This window comes from Bison bison, unplaced genomic scaffold (genome assembly GCF_000754665.1).
Source record: "Bison bison bison isolate TAMUID 2011002044 unplaced genomic scaffold, Bison_UMD1.0 scf7180017864109, whole genome shotgun sequence".
Lineage (NCBI taxonomy): Eukaryota > Metazoa > Chordata > Mammalia > Artiodactyla > Bovidae > Bison > Bison bison.
The window spans coordinates 2,543,057-2,567,640 of record NW_011494681.1 but is presented as its reverse complement, the minus strand read 5'-3'; the positions used below and the strand labels follow the sequence as shown (position 1 = coordinate 2,567,640).

Here is a 24,584-nt window from a genome sequence, read left to right as displayed (position 1 = left end):
GAGGCCTTACAAATAGCTGTGAAAAGAAGAGAAGCAGAAAGCAAAGGAGAAAAGGAAAGATATAAGCAACTGAATGCAGAGTTCCAAAGAATAGCAAGGAGAGATAAGAAAGCCTTCCTCAGTGATCAATGCAAAGAAATAGAGGAAAACAACAGAATGGGAAAAACTAGAGACCTCTTCAAGAAAATCAGAGATACCAAGGGAACATTTCATGCATCTCCATTGCTGCCCTGCAAATAGGTTCATGAGTACCATCCTTCTAGATTCCATGTATGTGGTAATATACGGTATTTGTTTTCTCTTTCTGACTTACTTGACTCTGTTTAATAGGCTGTAGGTTCGTCCACCTCATTAGAACTGACTCAAATGCATTCCTTTTTATGACTGAGTAAAATTCCATTGTATATATGTACCACAGCTTCTTTATCTGTTCATCTGTTGATGGACATCTAGGTTGCGTGCATGTACTAACTTTTATAAATAGTGCTGCAGTGAATATTGGGGTACATGTGTCTTTTCCAGCTCTGGTTTCCTCAGGGTATATACCCAGTAGTGGGATTGTTGGGTCATATGGTAGTTTTATTCCTAGTTTTTTTTAGGAATCTCCATACTTCTTTCATAGTGGCTGTATCAATTTACATTCCCACCAACAATGCAAGAGGGTTTTTCCCTCTTCTCCACCTCCTCTCCAGCATTTGTAGATTTTTTTTTTTTATGGTGGCCATTCTGACCAGTGTTACGTGATATCTCATTGTATCTCTGGAGTTTTAAATACCACCTGAGTGGTCATGACACCACATTTAAATCTCTTAACTAGTTCAGATTTCTTGATTCTTCTCCCCTCTAACCCTGTTCACCCTATTCTTGAAAGTCATTTCATTGCCTTACCTAAATGGCTGGTGAAGTAACAATCTAAATTCGTATTGATTCCTTTTTCTCCTTCATTCATTACAGCCATTCCATTAGCAAGTCTTTGATCCTGTTTACAGAATCTATTTCGAATCCACCCGTTTACCTTTACCATTTCGGCTGCAGCAGTAATGCGCACCTCTCTCATCTCTTGCCTACCTCCTCCCCTGTTAGCCTCCCAACTGATTCCTGTTTGCCCCCTGCCAGTAGCCACCCAGCATCCAGACACTCTGCTTAAAAAGTATTGTAAAAGGGATCCTGTCAATTCCTACTTTAAACACTGAAATGCTTTCTCATTACTTTAGCCAGCAGGCTCTGCAAACACATTTCCTGGAGTCAGATCCTGGTTTCACCACTTTGTAGCTGTGGAATCATGGGTAAATTTCTTACTCCCTCTGTGGCATAATAATTGTTGGTAAAGTTAAGCAAGATAATTCATGTAAAGCTCTTATAACTATGCCTGGCACTCAGGACATGTTCACAATTATTATTAATTGTTATATGACCTCCAAAGCCCTGTTTTCAGACTTCTTTGGGCCTAAGGTCCCAGAATAAACACTTACTCGAGAATATCTTTCCCAATGCCCTTCTTCAAAGTTGGATTCATCTTTACTTTTTCTCCACCTCAGCAACCTAGTTCCTTATTTTATACTGCTTGCCATCTCTGATTGTCTCCTCCTTCTGTTTATTGCCTGTCCTCTCCCCTAGACTGTAAGTTTCATAAAGAGGGGTCTTATTTACCTTCTTTATCATTTTATCTCTCATACATAATACAGTTCTTGCTACATGATGTATTTGTTGATAAAACAGAGAATCTCACATTCTTAGCAAGACTGTTTGGAGATTGATTTTTTTTTTTTTGGCTAGCTTTTCTTTCTGATTCACCTTGTCTTTGAATAGAATAGAACATTTCTTTGTAATGCTGTAATTTGTTTTGTATGTCATGAGGGAGAATTTTATCTCCCACCACTTCAAGCTTCTTAAATAAAGACTAAACTGGGGAAGAGAACAAGATATTGATAATGGAATTTCTTTGGCTTATAAAATAAGCTTTCTCATATTTGAGTATTGCACTTTTAGTGTGTAGAATAACTTACGGCTCTCAAAATAAATTTTGAAGCATGATATTGTTCAGTATCAACATCATCTATTCTGGTGGTTCACTTCCCATCCAAAGGATATTTGTTACTGAAGTACCTGAAAGGTTTTAAAATAGTCCTTCAGAATAAACACTAAAGATGGCATTGTAGACGTATTTGAGTTGGAATTAAATTATATGTGTTGAGAAAAAGATGATTATTCGAGTGTTATTTTAAGTACCTTTCTAGTGTCTAGTATTTTTCTAGTCAACATACAAATAATTGGAAAGAGTACACCTGATGGAAAGTGGGGACTTTTCTTCCAGATCACAGTAATATCAAATAGTTGCTGACGATTTTCCTTTGTTTCTAAAATACAAAACTTGAAAGATACCATCGAACATATAACTCTTTAAACAGAAGTTTTAAATTTATTTTTCATCTTGCTACTTTCAATATTTATAATCCATTTTTGCAAGCCAATACGCTGTTTTGGTTTAGATCCTTCTCATAAAAATATTTTCCTTAGGACAAAAATATTTTCAACAAAAGGGAATTTTTTTAGTGTGTACCTTACTTTTATTAGTCATCTTAGCCTTTACTCTTGGCTCATTGGTTACATAATCTTGGTTATATAAACAAACATATTAGTGTTCCAATTTTTCTGTGAGGTAAAATGAAGAGCTTGAAAGTCTGCAGTCTTTAGAAGTCTTTGAAAATATTGATAACAAGAATCAAATTTTCAGTCAGAATTATTGATATATTGGCTTGATTAAGGGAATAAAACAATTTTTTGTAATAGCTTCTGCCTCTTTAATACACACGAATGACTTGTATCTTTGATTAAATGATAGTATATAAAATGCCAAGTGACATAAAATAGTGTATTATAAATGAAACCTAAATGTTGATAGATTTCTTTAAGTGCATTTATTTTATTTTCTTAATCAGATTTAATAATGAAAAGTTCAACATGCAGTGGACAATTCTCTTAACTAGCCTTTCCTCTTCTGCTTGTCCTCCCCTCCCGTCTGCTACAGTAAAGGCGTATTAAATCAGGTCTATGCAATATTATATTTCAGATATGGTTTTACGTGGAATTAATTGATTTCACATTTAGTGTATTACATGACAGGGACAGTGAAAGTCGCTCAGTCGTGTCCGACTCTTTGCAACCCCGTGGACTGTAGTCCATGGAATTCTCCAGGTCAGAATACTGGAGTGGGTAGCCTTTCCCTTCTCCAGCAGATCGTCCTGCCCCGGGAATCGAATCGGGGCTTCCTGCCCTGCAGGTGGATTCTTTACCAACTGAGCTATCAGGGAAGCCCCTAGGTTAGCTTAAAAAATCAATATTAAAACAAAGGCCAGAAAAACTCAGTAAAACAAAATGATATATAAAACATAGTGTATATAAATTACCTTTAAGCTTGATTACAAATGGTTCTAAAACCATTTAGTCTTTGTTTTAGGTATTTTTCATTAGTTCCTAGTATAATATTAACATTGGAAAGCAAGCAAAAATAGTTTTGATGTGACTCTTGGAATGTACTTTTAAACATGATAAGCTCAAGGTGGCAAATAAAAATAGACCTATTCTTATATAGGGAAGTACTGGGAATTATGGGTGATTGCTGATGTCAAACACCAGAATAAATGCATGTGTCCCATAGGAAGTGGTGGTCTAGAACCATTGGAATCATAGTTGTTCAAGGAGCTGATCAAATATTCTGTCAACAGCCAATTTAGCCATTGAGGCAGTGACAAAATCTCAGATGTTTAGTTTTGTCTAAATATCTTTACCATTTTGTGGAACACCTCAGTTGAATATGTAGGAATTTCTTCCATTTATTTTACTGATCTTTGTTAGGCTGAAACTTTAAGTTTTTCTCCTTTTATGTAAATGGTAACTTCATTTACATTTTCAAGAGATATAAATTTACATATTTCCAAGAAAGAGCATTTAATCCAAGCTAGTCTTCCCATCACGTTTGTTTATAGCCTTACATCTGTCAGAGGGAAAATAGTGGTATTTTCCTTTGTACTTTTTATTCATGTAAAATTTCTTACAGACCATAACAGAGGTTAAATTCTCTTTAAATATTTTTATTTTACAGGAAGTATCATGGTTCAGTAGAAAAGATGTAGAACTTAAGTAAAAATTGGTTTTCTTCCTTGATAAGTTTATCAACATCATCTTGGGCAAACTGTTTAAACCTGTCTCTCTTCTTGATAATGAAATTGAAACGAATGACAATTGCTTCTGCATTTATTTCATCAGCTTTGCAAGTGTCAAATAATATGATTATAAAAGTATTTGGTAAACTGTGGACTATTCAAAATTAATGATAGTAATATAAGAATATAGACTTTATATGCAGACTTTATAAGCTCTGCTGCTGCTGCTAAGTCGCTTCAGTCGTGTCCGACTCTGTGCCACCCCATAGACGGCAGCCACCAGGTTCCTCCATCCATGGGATTTTCCAGGCAAGAGTACTGGAGTGGGTTGCCATTGCCTTCTCAAGAATATGGAAAAGAATATGGAAAAGAGCAAGACAAATTTCATTTACTAAGATGCTTTCCTTTTAGTTAGTGGGGTTATAGAGTGGTGTTCCTTGCCATTGTATAGCATAAAGAGTTATAACAATTTTATTATCCCTGTTACTGAACATAAGCAAGTTTTTGATACTATTTGAAAATGAATTCAATAATCTTTAGATTCTTTTGTGGAAAAATACCTTAAGCCCATATTAAATGATATTTTTTCAAAATATTTATTTTAAATATTTTAAAATAGACTTTAATATTATAAAAATTAACATTAACCAAAACAGAAGGCTTTACAAGAATTAACAAAGATAGATTCATATTTACATTTTGTCAGAGATACAGTGAACACTTTCTTTTTCGTATGCGGCCACCTAGGTAGCCCATCTGCCCTATTAGTATTGTAGTGTTAAAGGTTAGCATAAATTACTATTAATCACATCTTCCTAGTTCTTAGTTTGGTTAATAACCCTTGGAATTAGAGAAAAACGATGTATGTTTGTGTTTGTTCTGTATATTAATAGAAAATAATCTACATAGTTTCGAAAGGAGACCAGTTTAAACGACTGTTTACCACCTTTCAGTTTACGTATATATTGCTTCATTCAGGCTTGGAAAAATGCTAGACACTGTAGGCCTACTAAAGGAGTCACTTTGAAGATTCTTTTTAAGAGAGATGTAAACACTTAGAATGTTTTTTTTCCTTGTTACAATGGCAGCTTTTTTATTCTGCTAAGTATATGCAAGATTTAAGTGATCCAGGTATGTTCTTGTTTTGACAAATTAAATAAATTTTAGTTCTTTCTACTCTAGCTTGGGCTTTAACTGATTCCTGTAGCTGAAGCTTCAGTCTGTTTTTAATACATATTCACCCATTTCATTTTTTAGGAGGTTTTATGAAGATGGAGCAATTGTCTTGGGTGAGGAAGCAAATATGCTTGCTGGCATGCTCCTTGGACTCAATGCTATTGATTTCAGGTACTTCATCTAACTGTATGTATTCTGATTTAAAATTATTCTACCTCATAATAATTTCTGCTTATGATTCTTTTCTTTCAGTTTTCTAAGTAAAGCATGCAGTTGGATATTGATTTGATTTGTGTTGTTCCCTTTATAATGAGATCAGTTTTATAAATAGGTTTGCTCTAAAAAAAGAGGCTGTCTTAAACTTAAGGAATTAATTGACGAAACTTATTTGCTTTCTGGCTTGGGAAAAAGAAAGCTTGGACCACATCCCCCCCGACCAGAAAAATCATATAGTCTGGTAGCACTGAAGGAAGGTTTTAGATCGTATCTCTTAGTATTTTTCCACTACTGTTTTAAAATGAAAAAGAAATATACTAATATTGATTCATAGCCAGAAAGATTTTCATTTTCTCATGTGGTGAGATAAAGAGGCACTTGACAGGCTGTCTTAGATACCTTATGTTTCTTATTTTGTTTCTGGAGTATTAAAAATTTTGTTAATATTTGCTTTTATTATCAACAAGGTGAGCTGATTCCAAACTAAGATTGCAAGTACTAAAAATGGACATTCTAAGTTCTCCGTAGGTTGTTGGGATCATCCTTCTGCATTTCATTTATTGATCTAAGATTTTACATTGTACTAAAAGTAAAAGGTTTGTCTATAATAAGAATTCAAACCTGAGAATTAAGGATTATATTTTCATTGAAATAGATCACTTAAAAATCCACTGTTAACAAATAAGCATAAAACTTAAAAATCTGCTTTTAGATCTTGAACTAAAAAATAATGCTCTCGAAAAAGAGACTGTCTTAAACTTAAGAAATTAACTGAGGAAGGGTTCAGTTCAGTTCAGTTCAGTCGCTCAGTCGTGTCCGACTCTTTGCGACCCCATGAATCGCAGCACGCCAGGACTCCCTGTCCATCACCAGCTCCCGGAGTTCACTCAAACTCAGGTCCATCGAGTCGGTGATGCCATCCAGCCATCTCATCCTCTGTCGTCCCCTTTTCCTCCTGCCCCCAATCCCTCCCAGCATCAGGGTCTTTTCCAATGAGTCAACTCTGCATGAGGTGGCCAAAGTATCAGAGTTTCAGTTTCAGCATTAGTACCTCCAATGAATATTCAGGACTGATTTCCTTTAGGATGGTCTGGTTGGATCTCCTTGCAGTCCAGGGGACTCTCAAGAGTCTTCTCCAAGTTTTGAACTTCACCACAGTTCAAAAGCATCAATTCTTCCTTAAGTTCTTCAGTTTCACTCAAGTTACTTTTTTCTAGTAAATCACTTCTTTTTCAAAATACTTTTCTCTTTATAACTTTCCTCTATTTGAAATTTGATAAAGCGGGATTAGGTTAATTAACTTAATTGTTTGGGATGAACGTGGTGACTACAGCATGAAGGCTGTCTTCATGATTTCTCTAAGGGTGTTAACTTTTTACTGTATGCTGCTGGCTCTGTCTAAATCCTTTAAAATTATTTTTTGGTTGAAAACAAAACTGGGATAATAATATAAACTCTTGGTTTGTTGTAGCCCATTGATATTGTGTAGAAAGCAAATATCTTACTGACACATTAGTAATGTTTTTGTAAATGAAAGCCCATATGAAATATGGCCACTTTGATTCTGTCCTTATTCAAGTCTGGAAAAATACATCCCTCACCCTTGATATTAATATATTAGAGTAAGTATTTTAGCAGGAAAACTTCCCAGAGGAACCAAAAGGTAGTAGTTCATATATGAAGATTTTTCTAATCAGTCAGACCTTTTTAGGAAATATTCAGTGTCACCTGAGAATTTGAATGTAAATGAGAACAACAGCTCTTCATATGAAAATACTCCAGTGACGTCTTTGAAGTCTAATTAAGACCAAGATAAAATGAACTATGTAAATAGTATTTGTACAGATTTCTCAGTGAACTTTACTTTTGCATGATGTATGTATGTAATAGTGTTATTAATTTTTGTAAGCCTTTGATATTGAAGGTAGAATTGTCTTTATTGAGGTGATTATAACAAGTCACATTTAAATTACAAATAAAAAATTCATCTTTTTATCATTGATGAAACAAATGTTTCTAACAAGAGATTGTTTATAACACTGTGATTTAAATTTTTATGTATTAATATATTTATTATCTGTTGTCTTAGCTTCTGCCTAAAGGGAGAAAGATTGGATGGCAACCTTCCTGCTGTAATAGACTATATACCATATTTGAGGTTTACCCAAAGGTATTTGATATTTTGAAATCTTAATTTATAGTTGAATGTCTTATGTAATATATTCATCTGATTAAAATTACCTTTTATAGAACATTTATTTCCATACCAGAAATCATTCAAAAATATAAACTCCAGTTGCATTTTTAGTACATATATATATATAGTTTTTATATAATTATAACCGTGGCATAAATATAGTTTTTAAAAACAGCATCTGTTTTTACTTCTGTAGTTAATATAATAGCCTTAATAGCTCTATACTAATCCATTGAGATTTCAAAACTATAATTCATTATTTAGATTGGTTTTCATGTTATCTCCATTAAAATGAAAATAATAATGAACATTTTCGTGCAAATAATTTTATTTTGTTTCTTTTGTGAATTTATAGACTTATTTAGGTAAATACAATGAAAAATTTTGTGACTCTTAAAGTCTGTTCTTAGAGTTGTATCAATTTATCCTACTACCAACATTGTGTGAGAGTTAGAGGTTTCCCATAATCTCATCAGTATTAAAAATTAATCAGATGAAATCTAAAACTTTTCTTAAGATCTGCTTGCATAATTTATTTCCTGAATAATTATATACTTCTGAAATGTTAGGATCAGGCAAAACTGTAAGGGAGAGAGAGTGAGTAATATATGTCTGTAAGTAATAGATGTATGTGTATACATACACAGAAGATGCATTTATTGAGTGCTAAGGCAGGAAAGGCAGAGGAACCAGAGATCAAATTGCCAGCATCCGCTGGATATTTGAAAAAGCAAGAGAGTTCCAGAAAAATATCTATTTCTGCTTTATTGACTATGCCAAAGCCTTTGACTGTGTGGATCACAATAAACTGTGGAAAATTCTTCAAGAGATGGGAATACCAGACCACCTGACCTGCCTCTTGAGAAATCTGTATCCAGGTCAGGAAGCAACAGTTAGAACTGGACATGGAACAACAGACTGGTTCCAAATAGGAAAAGGAGTACGTCAAGGCTGTATATTGTCACCCTGCTTATTTAATTTATATGCAGAGTACATCATGAGAAATGCTGGGCTGGATGAAGCATTAAGCTGGAATCAAGATTGCCGGGAGAAATATCAATAAGCTCAGATATGCAGATGACACTACCCTTATGGCAGAAAGTGAAGAAGAACTAAAGAGCCTCTTAATGAAGGTGAAAGAGGAGAGTGAAAAAGTTGGCTTAAAACTCAACATTCAGAAAACTAAGATCATGGCATCTGGTCCCATCACTTCATGGCAAATAGATGGAGAAACATTGGAAACAGTGTTAGACTTTATTTTTGGGGGCTCCAAAATCACTGCAGATGGTGACTGCAGCCATGAAATTAAAAGACTCTTACTCCTTGGAAGAAAAGTTACCACCAACCTAGACAGCATATTAAAAAACAGAGTCGTTACTTTGCCAACAAAGGTCCATCTAGTCAAGGCAATGTTTTTCCAGTAGTCATGTATGGATGTGAGAGTTGGACTATAAAGAAAGCTGAGCGCCGAAGAATTAATGCTTTTGAACTGCAGTGTTGGAGAAGACTCTTGAGAGTCCCTTGGACTGCAAAGAGATCCAACCAGTCCATCCTAAAGGAGACCAGTCCTGAATATTCATTGCAAGGACTGATGTTGAAGCTGAAACTCCAATACCTTGGCCACCTGATGCGAAGAGCTGACTCATTGGAAAAGACCCTGATGCTGGGAAAGATTGAAGGTGAGAGGAGAAGGGGATGACAGAGGATGAGATGGTTGGATGGCATCACTGACTCAGTGGACACGAGTTTGAGTAATTGCCGGGAGTTGGTGATGGACAGTGAGGCCTGGTGTACTGCAGTCCATGGGGTGGCAAAGAGTCATACATGACTGAGCGATTGAAATTAACTGAACTGAACTGAAGGCAGGAAAAAAACTTTCCTAGGTTTCTTCCTAGATGTCAAGAGTATAGGAACTTTGTAAACTTCTGTAAAGGAATACAATCCCTGTACCCAAAATAATCACCATCTAGTAAGAGAAGTCACTATGATTTCAGAGCTAGGAGTGTGAACATTTTTTAGATGGTGAAGGAGAAGGAGGAATAGAGTATTATGGTACAGAGATTTCTAACTTAAGTTAGGATCCCTTGGGAAATGGATAATTCTGTTACATTAGATCTAGAAAAGAAACACACCAAGATGTTTGGAACAGGCATGAAATTAACACTGTTTGGAGATTTATTGGATTATAGGACACTTTGTGGAGATAACTAACAGTTCAAAACAATACTAGTAAATATGAGTAATACTACTTATTGCATATTTATCAGGCATTGTGTTAAGTGCTTTACTTCTGTTAACTCATTAATCTCCTAAAAAATCAGTGAAGTCAGCACCACTGTCCTTATTTTTAAGTGAAAAACTGAAACAGAGAGAGGTTAAGTAGCTTGTCCATAGACACAGCAGATTTGTGCAGAGTGGGCCACAGATCTGAAATTAGAGAGCAAAATGACAGAGACAGGAGTTTGGTCATCAGCATGCGGATAGAAAGGCAGTTTTTAGTGATTTAGGAAATTTAAATTAAAATATGAAGATAATCATAAATGCAAATTTTCCTCTCTTCTTAAGTAAGAGACTGTAGTGATTATTACAGTGCTTTTAAAAAGATGCAGTCATGGAACCTTCTCACCTGGTACCCTGAACTTAATGATCTGTATTCTGTGTCTCCAGCTGCTTAGTCACCATTTGTCCAGTTTTTTTGCAATTTCCTCTTTCTATGAAGTAATCCAAATATATATTTATTCCTTTGTAGTCAATATATAACAGAGGATTCCTGCCATCTTGTTATATAAAGGATACAAGAACAAGAAGAGAAATATCAATTCAACCTAGTCATAACCCAGCTAGATTACTGACCATGAAGGTTTTCTTTTTAGAAAGATTTAAACTATCCTAATAGTCATAAAGAACCAATATTTTAAAAATTGAATGACATCCACCCAAATACACCTATATTAGACACATTTTTTAAAATTCTATTTGATGCCTAATTATAAGAGCCTCAGTTCAGTTCAGTCGCTCAGTCATGGCCGACTCTTTGTGACCCCATGGACTGCAACCAGCCAGGCTTCCCTGTCCATCATGAACTCCCAGTGTTTACTCAAACTCATGTCCGTTGAGTCGGTGATGCCATCCAACCATCTTACCCTCTGTTGTCCCCTTCTCCTCCCGCCTTCAATCTTTCCTAGCATCAAGGTCTTTTCCATGAGTCCCTTCTTCACATCAGGTGGCCAAAGGATTGGAGTTTCAGCTTCAACATCAGTCCTTCCAATGAATATTCAGGACTGATTTCCTTTAAGATGGACTGATTGGATCTCCTTGCAGTCCAAGGGACTCTCAAGAGTCTTCTCCAACACCACAGTTCAAAAGCATCTATTCTTTGGCGCTCAGCTTTCTTTATAGTCCAACTCTCACATCCATACACGACTACTGGAAAAACCATAGCTTTGACTAGACGGGCCTTTGTTGGCAAAATGTCTCTGCTTTTTAATATGCTGTCTAGGTTGGTGATAACTTTTCTTCCAAGGAGTAAGTGTCTTTTTATTCCATGGCTGCAGTCACCATCTGCTGTGATTTTGGAGCCCCCAAAAATAAAGTCTGCCACTGTTTCTCCATCTATTTGACATGAAATGATGGGACCAGATGCCATGTTCTTAGTTTTCTGAATGTTGAGCTTTAAGCCAACGTTGTCACTCTCCTCTTTCACTTTCATCAAGAGGCTCTTTAGTTTTTCTTTGCTTTCTGCCATAAGGGTAGTGTCATCTGCATATCTGAGCTTATTGATATTTCTCCCGGCAATCTTGATTCCAGCTTAATGCTTCATCCAGCCCAGAATTTCTCAGGATGTACTCTGCATATAAGTTAAATAAGCAGGGTGACAATATACAGCCTTGACGTACTCCTTTCTCAGTGTGGAACCAGTCTGTTGTTGCATGTCCAGTTCTAACTGTTGGTTCTTGACCTGCATGCAGATTTCTTAGGAGGCAAGTCAGGTGGTCTGGTATTCCCATCCCTTTAAGAACTTTCCAGAGTTTGTTGTGATCCACATAGTCAAAGGCTTTGGCATAGTCAGTAAAGCAGAAGTAGATATTTTCTGGAACCCTTCTGCTTTTTTGATGATCCAGTGGATGTTGGCAATTTGATCTCTGGTTCCTCTGCCTTTTCTAAAACCAGCTTGAACATCTGCAAGTTCACGGTTCACGTATTGCTGAAGCCTGGCTTGGAGAATTTTGAGCATTACTTTACTAGCGTGTGAGATGAGTGCAATTGTATAGTAGTTTGAGCATTCTTTGGCATTGCCTTTCTTTGGGATTGGAATGAAAACTGACTTTTTCCAGTCCTGTGGCCACTGCTGAGTTTTCCACATTTGCTGGCATATTGAGTGCAGCACTTTCACAGCATCATCTTTTAGGATTTCAAATAGCTCAACTGGAATTCTGTCACTTCTACTAGCTTTGTTCGTAGTGATGCTTCCTAAGGCCCACTTGACTTCACATTCCAGGATGACTGGCTCTAGGTGAGTGATCACACCATTGTGATTATCTGGGTCATGAAGATCTTTTTTGTACATTTCTTCTGTGTATTCTTGCCATCTCTTCTTAATATCTCCTGCTTCTGTTAGATCCATACCATTTCTGTCCTTTATTTTACCCATCTTTGCATGAAATGTTCCCTTGATATCTCTAATTTTCTTGACGAGATCTCTAGTCTTTCCCATTCTATTGTTTTCCTCTGTTTCTTTGCAGTGTTCACTTAGGAAGGCTTTCTTATCTCTGCTTGCTATTCTTTGGAACTCTGCCTTCAAATGGGTATATCTTTCCTTTTCTCCTTTGCCTTTCACGTCTCTTCTCTTCTCAGCTATTAGTAAGGCCTCCTCAGACAGCCATTTTGCCTTTATGCTTTTCTTTTTCTTGGGGGTGGTCTTAATCACTGCCTCCTGGACAGTGTCACAAACCTCTGTCCTTAGTTCTTCAGGCATTCTATCAAATCTAATCCCTTGAATCTATTTCTGACTTCCACTGTATAATCATAAGGGATTTGATTTAGGTCATACCTGAATGATCTAGTGGTTTGCCCTACTTTCTTCAATTTAAGTCTGAATTTGGCAATAAGGAGTTCATGATCTGAGCCACAGTCAGCACCTGGTCTTGTTTTTGCTGACTGTATAGAACTTCTTTATCTTTGGCTGCAAAGAATAATATCAGTCTGATTTCGGTATTGACCATTTGGTGATGTCCCTGTGTGGAGTCTTCTCTTGTATTGTTGGAAGAGGGTGTTTGCTATGATCAATGTGTTCTGTTGGCAAAACTCTATTAGTCTTTGCCCTGCTTCATTCTGTACTCCAAGGCCAAATTTGCCTGTTATTCCACGGATCTCTTGACTTCCTACTTTTGCATTCCAATCCCCTGTAATGAAAAGGACATCTTTTTTGGGTTTAGTTCTGGAAGGTCTTGTACGTCTTCATAGAACTGTTCAATTTCAGCTTCTTCAGCTTTACTGGTTGGGGCATAGACTTGGATTACTGTGATATTGAATGGTTTGCCTTGGAAACAAACAGAGATCATTCTGTTGTTTTTGAGATTGAATCCAAGTACTGCATTTCGGACTCTTTTGTTGTCTATGATAGCTACTCTATTTCTTCTAAGTGATTCTTGCCCACACTAGTAGATATAATGGTCATCTGAGTTAAATACACCCATTCTAGTCCATTTTAGTTCATTGATTCCTAAAATGTCAATGTTCATTCTTACCGTCTCCAGTTTGACCACTTCCAATTTGCCTTGATTCATGGACCTAATATTCCAGGGTCTGGTATAAGAGTCTATTCCTCCCCATATTACTCTTTTTAACTTATTTGAAAAGTAGGTATTTATTGTAGAAAAATTAGAAAATACAGAAAGGTAGAAAGTAGAAGAAAGCTTAAGTAACTCATAATCTTATGTTTACAGAGCAGCCACTAGCATTGTTAACATTTTGATGGATCACTTTCAGCCTTTTCTGTGCATAGAAATATTTTTTCTTTGATTAAAATGGAATCATGATATACATGTATCTGTTTCCCTTAATACTATATAATGAACACTTTTGCATGTTCTTAGCGATCATTCTGTAGCATCGTTTCCTAACATGAATAGAATTTCATTCTTTATATAGTATGTTAACTCAGTTATTGTTCAACTTTTCAAGTGCGTTCAGTTCCCTGTCATATACAATATTGCAGTTAGTGGCCTTGCACTGCATCTTTTTATGCAGAACCATCATTATTTCTTTAGGTTAAAACCTTGAAGTAGAATTTCTTGGGTAAATAGTATATATGTTATTAAAACTTTTGAAGCTTGTTATCAAACCGCCCACCAGAGAGGCCCTACCAGTTTAGATCCTATCAGCAGTATGTGACTGGGCCTGCCTCTGTCATTTACAATTAATCTTAAAGGTGTGGCTAATGCTCTAAATAGAAAATATCCTGTTGTTGTTTTTGGTTTGCATTTATTTGATTGCTGGTGAAGTTGAACTTTAAAAATATTAGTTATTAGTCTTTTAAAATAGAGTTTTATGCTTCTGAAGCTAAATATGTGAAATATGTTAATAGAAAACATCCTAAAATATATTTCATATTTAAAATTGGTTTAATTAAGTTTTAAATTGTGTATCAGTGATAAGATATAAATTTTTCTGAGTTACTGCTTGATATAACTTTAAACATCTTTTCATAAATGGATTTTAGGCCAAAAAAGTCTAGTAGTAGCTGATGATTGTTGGTCTTTTATAATGCCTTCAGTTTTTCACTTTTAAATATAGCATGCTTATAGTTAAGTATTTGTATTTAGAATGATTATTTCCTAAAGAGGCAAATTTCTACAGACAGAATTGCTGATTTTAAAAGATTGTAAATGATCAAGTATGCTGTTAAATTGCTTTTCATATATAGTTTAGCTGTACTTTTCATGTATAATTGGCTGTCCATATCTGCAGGGTTCACATCTGTGAATCAACCAACTGTGGATCAAATGTATACAGGACCCGGACATGTAAGAGACTTGAGCTTCCATGGACTCTGCTGTCTTGGGGGGCTCCTGGAAACAGTCCTTCCTGGATATTGAGGGACCTCTTGACCTTGTCTTTTCCCCTCTTAGGAGGGATAAGCTAAGGAGTTTTCTACCAAAGGCCAGTCTTTTGGCCTGTGTACTGCACCCCATCCTCTCTCTTCTGTTACGGTCTTAGCTCTGACAGTTGTCCCTTTCCATTGACCTTCCTTTTTCTAGATCTTCCTGCATGTCATAACGTATAAGCATGTTGTTATTTTTCCCTTCTTAAAAATGGGAACCAAGTAATTTTCCGAACCCTGCATTCAACACTTCTAAGCTATTCCTTAGTTCCCTTTCTTTTATGACAGAACTGTGCCTCCTTTTTTTTTTTTTTTTTTTTTGCCTCCTTTCTCTCTTGATGGCTGAGATGGTAAAGAATCTGCCTGCAATGCAGGAGACCCAGGTTTGATCCCTGGGTTGGAAAGATCCCGTGGAAAAGGGAATGGCAACCCACTCCAGTATTCTTGGCTGCAGAGTACCACAGACAGAAGCCTGGAGGGCCACAGTCCATGGGGTGCAAAGAGTCGGACACGACTGAGCGACTAACACTTTCACTTCTCTTGAACTAGTCAAATGAGCTTTTAATAACTACCACTGACAGTACTCTTTTTCAGAGTCAGCAGGAATGTCTCCTTGCCAAAGCCAGAGGTCAGGTTCCTCACCTTACTTGACCTTTGAGCAGTATCGGATACTCAAAACTCCTCCTCTCAGCACTTTGCTACTTTTCATCCTATTTGCTCCTTCTTACTCTCTTTGACTGCTTTCTTCTCACTTCCCCAACCTCTAAATGTTGGACAATTTCCGAGCTCAGTTTTGAATCTCTGTCTATACCAAGTAGTTGCATCCAGGTTCACGGCTTTAAACACCATACTGCTCTTTCCGTATATATGCTTCCACCTAGAACACTACTCTGAACTCTGGACTCATACACGCAGCTGCCAACTTGACTTCTCCACCTGGATGTGTAATAAGCACCTCAGATGAAGCATGTACAATGAAGAACTCCTAATCCCACCACCGCCACCTCTGGGAAAAAACCACACTTCTTCCTTTAGTCTTTGCCATTCCTTGTATCGTAGTTCTAGCATGCCAGTTGCTTATGCTCAAAAACTTTGGGGTCAGTGTTGAATTCTCTCTTCCATAACCCATCAGTAAAATTTGCACCACCACTATCACCTCCTAAACTTAAATATGGAAATTTGCAAGAGTCTTCAAGCTCCACCTCTGACTCCTGTCATTTTTTCTCCATAGGACAGCCAGAGTGATCCTTTAGGAATATGTCAAATAATTTCATTCCTCTGTTCAAAACTTTCCAGTAGTTGCTTTCCTTCTGACTCAAAGTGAAAGACAAAATTCCTAGGTTTACCCGGCCTCCAGTTCCTCTCTGATCTCACATCGTATTCCCTGCCTTCTTACTCACTGTGCTTCAGTGACACTGGTCACCTTGTTTTCCTTGAGCACACCCAGCCCACATATGCGTCTTTCTGTTTTCTCTACTAGGAACGTAATCACTCTCAAGATATTGGCATGGCTACTTCCCTTATCTTTTCTAAAAGTCTGCTTAGTACCATCATAGTCAGGAAGCCTGCATGGAACATTCTCCCTAAAAGAGTGATACCAGTTCCCCTGACTGGGGTGACCTCAAGCAACTATTTTTCATCTCTTATTCTCATTTTCTTCCTTTGTTGAATGAACTTATTAGATAGTACAGCAACACTTCATGGGGTTATCATGAGGACTAATGAGGTAATGTACATGAAGTGTTCATACAGTTCCTTGGATCCCTATAGTTAGTATTTATTTTCCTCCTAGTCCTCACAAGGAACTTCCTTATTATCAGTTCTTCCTTTGTACTCCTGGGTGGTTTAAAATTATACATTATTTATGTTGTTATTATATAATATTTTGTTCTACCTTCTTTGGGTTTGTGATGGTCTTTTCTTACCTTTTTATAAAATAAGGTCTATTGAGATATCATTGACAGGTAAAATTTTAAGATATTTAAAGTGTACATCATGATGATTTGGTACCATATTCTGATAATATATGGCTTCCCAGATAGCTCAGTGGTAAAGAATCCACCTGCCATCCCTGAGATTGGGAAGATCCCCTGGAGAAGGAAATGGCAACCCAATGCAATATTCTTGCCTGGAAGCCCCATGGAAGAGGAGCCTGGCAGGCTACAGTCCCTGGGATGACAATAAGTCAGACACAACTGAATACATTCTTCCTACCTCTGATAATGTACACCTTGTGGAAGGATTTTCCCCATCTCATTAACTAACATATCCATCATCTCACATATTTAACTTTTTATGTGTGTGGGATAACATTTAAGTTCTACTTTTGTAACTAATTTCAGTTATCCAATAGTGTTATCAACTATTATCACTATGTTTAACATTAGATCCTCAGACTTTATTAATCTTACAGCTGAAAGTTTGTACCCTTTTACCAACCTCTCCCTAGTCTTCACTACCCTCTGGGAACCACTTTTCTACTCACTATTTTCATAAGTTTTACTTTTAAGACTTCACATGTAAGTGATAACCTTCAATATTTGTCATTGACTTATCTCACTTAGTATAACGCCCTCAAGATTCTTCATGTTGTTGCCAGTGGCAGGATTTCCTAACCTCTTGCGGCTGAACAGGGTTCCATTGTATGCATGTACACACCACATCTTCTTTATCCATTCATTTGTTGATGGACACTTAGGTCCCGTCCATATATTGATTACTTACACTTCAGTAAAGAAGAGAGTACAGATATCTCTTCAAGATTCTGTTTTTATTTCCTTTTGATACATACCTAGAAGTGGAATTGCTGGACCATACAGTAGTTCTATTTTCAATTTTTTTGAGGAACCTTCCTACTGTTCTCCAAAAATCCAGTTGATTTTCCATAATCAGTTGACACGGGTTCCCTTTTCTCCACATCCACATCTTTGTCCTCACTTATCTTTTTGATTATAGCCATTCTTTTTTTTTTAAGATGGCCCTTCTTGACAGATAGCGCTAGTGGTAAAGAACCCACCTGCCAATTTAGGAGATTTAAGAGGTGCAGGTTTGATCCCTAGATGGGGAAGATCCTCTGGAGAAGGAAATGGCAACCCACTCCAGTATTCTCGCCTGGAGAATCCCATGGACAGAGGAACCTGGCGGGCTACAGTCCATGGGGTCCCAAAGAGTTGTGCACGACTAAAGTAACTTAGCATGCATGCGTTCTGATAAATGTTAAGTGATATCTTGTGATTTTGATTTTCATTTTCCTGATGATAAGTGATGTTGAGTACCTTTTCATGTACCTGTTGACTGTCTTTCTATGTCTTTTTTGGAAAAATATTTACTCCATTCCTTTCCTGTTTTTCAGTCACATTGTTTTTTTTTCTTTTTTTTGCAGTTGAGTTCTCTTGGATATTAACTCATTATCAGATATATGATTTGCCAATATTTCCTCCCTTTCAGGAGGTTGCCTTTTCATTCTGTCACTGGCTTCCTTTGCTATGCAGGAGACTTTTAGTCTGATGTAGACCCACTTCTTAGTTTTTGCTTTTGCTTTTTTTTTTTGACTTTGTGTGTGTGTCTGTCAAATCCAAAAATCATTGTCAATACTGATGTCAAAAAACCCACTGTGTCACAAAACCCACTGTGTTTTCTTCTAGAATTTTTTTACAGTTTTGGGTCTTGTATTCAAATCTTTAATCAATTCAGACTTGATTTTTGCATATGGTATAAGATACACATATGGTATACAATACAAGATATACGATATGCATATGGTATAAGATATAAGGTCTAGTTTCATTCTTTGTGTGTGGCTGACTAGTTTTCTCAGCACCATTTGTTGGAAAAACTATCTTTCCCCATTGTATGTTCTTAACTCCTTTGTCATAAATATATACATGAGTTTATTTCTGGGCTCTCTGTTCTGTTTTATTAATCTATGTATCTGTATTTATGCCAGTATTGTACTGTTTTGATTACTGTAGGTTTGTAATATATTTTGAAAGCAGGAAGTGTGATGCCTCCAGTTTTGTTCTTCTTCCTCTAAATTGCTTTGGCTGTTGGGTGTATGTTATGGTTCCACACAAATTTTAGAATTGTTCATTTTATTTCTGTGAAAAATGCATTGAAATTTTTGTAGGCATCACATTAAATATGTAGATTGATTTAGGTAGTATGGACATTTTAACAATATTAAGTCTTTCAATTTGTGAACACAAAATTATCTTTCCATTTAAGTGTCTTCTGCAGTTTTTCATCAACATCTTATAGTGTTTAGTGTATAGGTTGTCCACCTTCATAGTTAAATTTTTTGTAGATATTTTATTCTTTTTTGATGCAACTGAAAATGACATTGTTCTCATAATTTCTCTTTCTGATAATTGATCATTAGTATATGGAAATGCAACTGATTTTTGTATATTGGTATTTATCCTGCAACTTTACTGAATTTGTTTATTGGTTCTAACAGTTTTTTTGGTAGTCTTTAGGATTTTGATATGTAATGTGATATGTGAATAATGACAGTTATATTTCTTCCTTTTTTACTTGGATGCCTTTTATTTCCTTTTCTTGCCTAATTGCTTTCTCATTAGAACTTCCAATGTCAAATATAAGTGATGAGAGTGGGCAGTCTTGTCTTATTCCTAATCTTAGAAGAAAAGGTTTCAGCTTTTTAGCGTTGAATATGGTCTTAGCTGTGGGCTCAATGAAAATAACTGATATTATGTTGAAGTATATTCCCTATGCCCAGTTTGTTGAGAGCTTTTATGATCTTTTCTTTCTCAAAACTTAAATTTACTTCTTTTCTTATAAGTAAATAAGGCTTATAAACATCCCTTGAAGTACTACTTCAGCTGCATCCTAAAAGTTTGATGTTATTTTTTATTTTTGTTGTTTAAAGTACAGTTTCCATTATAATTTTTTTGACCAAAGGTTATTTGGAATATAATTTTTAATTTTCAGATATTTTCAGTGAATTTGTTTTGGTTATAATTAGTGAATGTGGTCTACATAATATTATAGTTATTATAATACTTCCTTGAAATTTATTGAGAAATGATCTAGAATCAGTGGTATTCCAGTGAGTGGGTCCAATATTCATTAGATTATGCTTGTTAATGGTATTTTATGTCCTTTATCACTTATCCTTTTTTCATCTTTTTAATTATTTAAATGTATTAAGTTCTTCACTATGATATTTGACTTGTTGATTTTTCCTTGAGGTCCTTTGATTTTTACTGCATATTTTTTAAAATAACTTGTCAGATGCATACAAGTTTAGAATTCTTTATTCATCCTGATGTAATATATAGTAATTAAAAAAAATTCCTTGAAGTTTACTTAGTCGATATTAATGGAGTCTAACCAGTTTTGTTTAGATTAATATTTTTCTAGTGTCTTTTTTTAAAAACTATATTTAGTCTGACATACCTTCCATTTAGTATGTGAGAAATTGGTTTGACAGCTGTAGTAATATGTCATTAGTTGTAAGTTGTACCCTGATTTCAAGTGTGTTAATATGTGAAAAAATGTACAGTAAGAACTGATAAAATAGAGTTCACTTAATGATTCATGCCTTTGTGTTCTTAAAGTATACACACACATACATTTTAAAAATAGTACTTGAGTTTAAAAACTCTAGTTTAATGGGCTTTATGTTTTAACTGAGGTGCTTAGGGTATTTACTGATATTTTTGGGTTGATATCCACTCTATTGCTTTCTTAGGGCTTCCCAGGTGGCACTAGTGGTAAAGAACCCACCTGCCAATGCAAGAGATATAAGAGATGCAGGTTCGATCCCTGGGTCAGGAAGATCCCCTGGAAGAGGGCACGGCAACCCACCAGTATTCATGCCTAGAGAATCCCATGGACAGAGGAGCCTGGCAGGCTACAGTCCATGGTGTTGAGGTCCTTTAATGGACCGGAACCTGGTGGTCCGGAGTCGATGATAAGAAAGTAAAGGAGAGAGAAAGAGGCTGCTATTCCTTGGTTTACACAGAAAACCAATAAAACCCCTGGTATGGGGCTTGCACTGCTCACAAAGGCACCAGGCACCCTGTTGAGGGGGTGAAGGCACAGAGCGCCTTCTTGAGAGGGTCTTAGAAGCCCAGGCCGGAGAGTGAGCCCAGTGAGCCTCTGTGCTCCAGAGAATTAGCCTGAGAGAGAGACACACACACACACACACAGAGAAAGAAAGACATGGGGACCCAAGCTCTGATGGAGCAAAGGTGTTTTACTCAACATCGTGTGAGTATATATACTGTCTTTCAAGGTAGCTGTTTTCAGCAAAGATAAAAATCAAAAGTCCAGACTTACAAATTATCAAGGAAACATAAGGCGATCCATATCAAAGAGAGAGGGTTATAAATAATCACTTTTGCCATATGGTTCATAAAAAGGAAGAGGGTCGTAAATAGTTACTTATCACTGTATGGAAAAACTAAGGAAGGAAATGCATGCATTCTTAAACCCCCGGGAGTAGTTTGCTACTCCACTTAATTCCTGAATATTCAGGAATTAATAAGGGACAGAGGATTCATGACGGACCCAAAACAGCACACAGGAAGCCTCCTGTTAAATGCTTCCTGACACCATGGGGTTGCACAAAGTCGGACACGACTGAAGTGACTTAGCACAGCACACAACACATTCTTACTTTCTGTTTGCCCTACATTCTTCTCTACTCTTTCTGTCTTATGATTCTTTTTTTTTGGGGGGGGGTTAACTTTTCTTCTGCCATTTTATTCCTTATTCATTTTTAATTTATAGACTCTTCTTTTACTAGGCTTCTTTTATAGGCTTTTTTTTTTTTTACTGGTGGTACTTTTACTAGTTTTACTATGCATATCTAAACCTTAACAAAGGCTAAATTTAATATCTTTACACTTATCCAGATGACTGAGGACCTTGTATTGTTTTAACTCTATAATCATCTCATGCTTGACATATGCTGTTACTGTCCAGAATTGTAAGTTTGCTGTTGGTTTATTTAAAACTCCATAAAACTAGACATTGTTGTTAGTGTTCTATACTCAACTTGTTTAGGTTTACCCACAAGTTCACTATTTTCTTTGCTTAGTGCTTCTTAACTCAGTTTCCCTTTTCCTAAATTACAATGATTAGGAAGTTTGTTTTAGTGAGAATTTGTTGGTAAATCCCTTAAATTTTAGTTTTCTCAAAATATGCTTATATTGCCCTCCTTCTGGAAGGATAATTATGCTGTACTTGCTAGCCTGTCTCAGCAGTTATTTTTTCTTAGCATTTTGACAATCTTTAATACTGTAATTTCTTCATATCTACCTTAAATGTTACTAATTCTCTTAAGTTTATCTGCTTTTTAGCTAATTCATTTAATTTTTAATGTCAAATACCATCATTTAAGAGCTCTGCTTGTCTCTTTTTCAAAATTGAAACCTTATTATCAGCTTTCCAGAGCCACAGATGTGATAGGCAGACTTCATTTGACATGTTTGCTCATTGGTTTGTTTCTGAGATCATTAGCTAAGAACATCACCTGGGTTGAACTTTTATGTAGCAGTCTCTAATTCACGTCTGCAATGGGCTTGGACCTGACTCAGGAACCCAACAGATGCAAATGCTGATAGTGGAGGATAAAGAAATAGAAGATCTTTCTTTGATCCTTGTGTTTTCTACCATTATAGCTATATTAACTTACAAAATTATAATTTCTGACCTGGAGTTCCTTGGGTTCATATTTTCTAGGTGTGTTTCCATCTTTTTAATTTTAATTTTTCTGTATTCATGTGTATTTTATAGATAGCTTACTGTTGGCACTTACTTGCCTTAATCAAACCAGAACATCTGACTTGGCTGTTAAGTTTAACCTATTTAAGATTTTTGTAATTTCTTTTGTATTAGTGCTTATTCTGCCACCTTATTTTTTGTTTTAAACTGTCTGTATTTTTTAATTTTGTTCCTCTGTTTGATAGATTAGAATTTTTTGTATACTTCGAGGGTTATAGAGACTATTTTTATGCTGTTTCTTAAATGTTAATATCATTGCTGGTATTCTAAAATTTATTTTCCCTGTTCCTTTTAACGTGTATTTTTCTTCTAAAACTAGACAATCATGTTAGCACACCTTTCTCTCCATTATTTAGCTTCTCTCCTACTTTTTCCTCACCTTGTTCTGTGTTTTCTACCATACTGATGTCGTAAGGAATTTTACATATGGATTGTAATAGATTTTTTCTCTGCTTCACCTATGTCTCTCCTTCTTCCCCCCGTAGAAAGTATTTAGGTATAACTGGTTTTCTGAACCTCTTGTTTTCAGTCAAAGCCAAGCTGATCGTGAGTATTGTGCTGATATTATACCCCCACTGGCAGCACACTGGAGATGTGCTGTCTGCCTTACAATGGAGATTGAACAGTCAGTGAGAACAGCCCAGAGAGAAAACTCTTCTCAGCACATGTGGAGTTTCTGGCTCTCTTCTTTGGAAGTTTTTTCACCTCTTTTCGGGACATTCTCATAGTTTTCTGTGTTAATGCCTTAGATCTGAGATCTGTAAACCTCACTTGAACTTCTGTAGCATCTGTAGGCCTGGTGATAATATCATTATTGTATAGTTAGTGCTGAACATTTTGGAGCTTACTTACCAGTAACTTGCAAATGCTGAAGTATTTCTAAAAAAACAACATGGAACATACTGTGAACTTTATTTCTTTAAAAATGTTGATCTTCTCAGTTCTGATAGTATCAGCAGTGACGAGGAAGAGCTAAGAACTCTGGGAAGCAGTGACAGTGAGAGCAGCACTCCAGAGAAGGCCGGGCCTCCAGTCATCATGGATGAGAACAGTTGGTTCAACAAATGTAAGAGAGTCAAACAGAAGTATCAGCTCACCCTGGAACAGAAGGTGTGTATCAGTCATCAGAAGTCATTTCATTTCGACTCTAGTTACTACCTTTAGACTGTCACTACCAAAAGATCATTTAGCTAAACACAAGTATTTACCTATTGCTACTTCCTTTCTGTTCTTGGATTGTCCTCCTCTAAATTAAAAATCAGGCCCAATTTTAGGAGAGGCTTTTGTTTGCTAAACTTTTTCTAATTTTACATTTTAATATAATGCTGACCCATTTATTCTCCTGTATGCAGTTTCATTTATATGTTTGAAGTATTAATTTCTAGGATTAATTTTATAAAAGATTATTTGGTTTATGAAAATGTAGTAATAGCGATTGCTTAAGAAATTCCATGTATGTGTGTCTCTCTCCTTTTTTAAAAATCAGGTATTTTAGCAGCTTTTGTGTGTTAAGCACTATAGTAGGCAAAGGGGAGTACATAGCAGACTGGGATACCAACTAGCATCTTAACTCTTAATTTTCATGTATTGTTTATTTTCCTTTCTTCCCTTCCTTTCAAATTACTGTTATTCATAGATGAGCTACTTAGGAAAAGCCTTAGTGGAATTATCAATAGAATATTAGAACAATAAAAATACACTGAGGAAAATGGTTACAAAGGAAATTTACAAATATGAAGAGATTTCCTGTAGACAAACAACTGCTAGTTAAGATATACAAAGAAAGCTTTAATACCTTGTGAAAGAAGAATTCCGGTTCCAGATACCAGCAAGAAGTCAGACTAAGATAACTAAAAGCCTTTACACTGTAAAAATCTGAAAATGCCAAGTAGAATAAAATTTTGAAACAGTTTCATACAGAACTTCTCTCTCAAAGAGTAAGAGCTCACTAAGGACATTGTCCAGGAATCAGTGATCA

General features: G+C 35.9%; 1 protein-coding gene across 1 annotated transcript in view; it reads left to right on the top strand.

The window, feature by feature from the left end:
• RUNDC3B (RUN domain containing 3B) overlaps positions 1-24,584 on the top strand; it is a 154,908-nt gene that overhangs the window by 76,461 nt on the left and 53,863 nt on the right. The window contains exons 5-7 of the mRNA XM_010839074.1: positions 5,421-5,510; positions 7,645-7,725; positions 23,548-23,716. Coding sequence (XP_010837376.1) covers positions 5,421-5,510; positions 7,645-7,725; positions 23,548-23,716 — 340 coding nt within the window. The remainder of the gene's footprint in view (positions 1-5,420; positions 5,511-7,644; positions 7,726-23,547; positions 23,717-24,584) is intronic.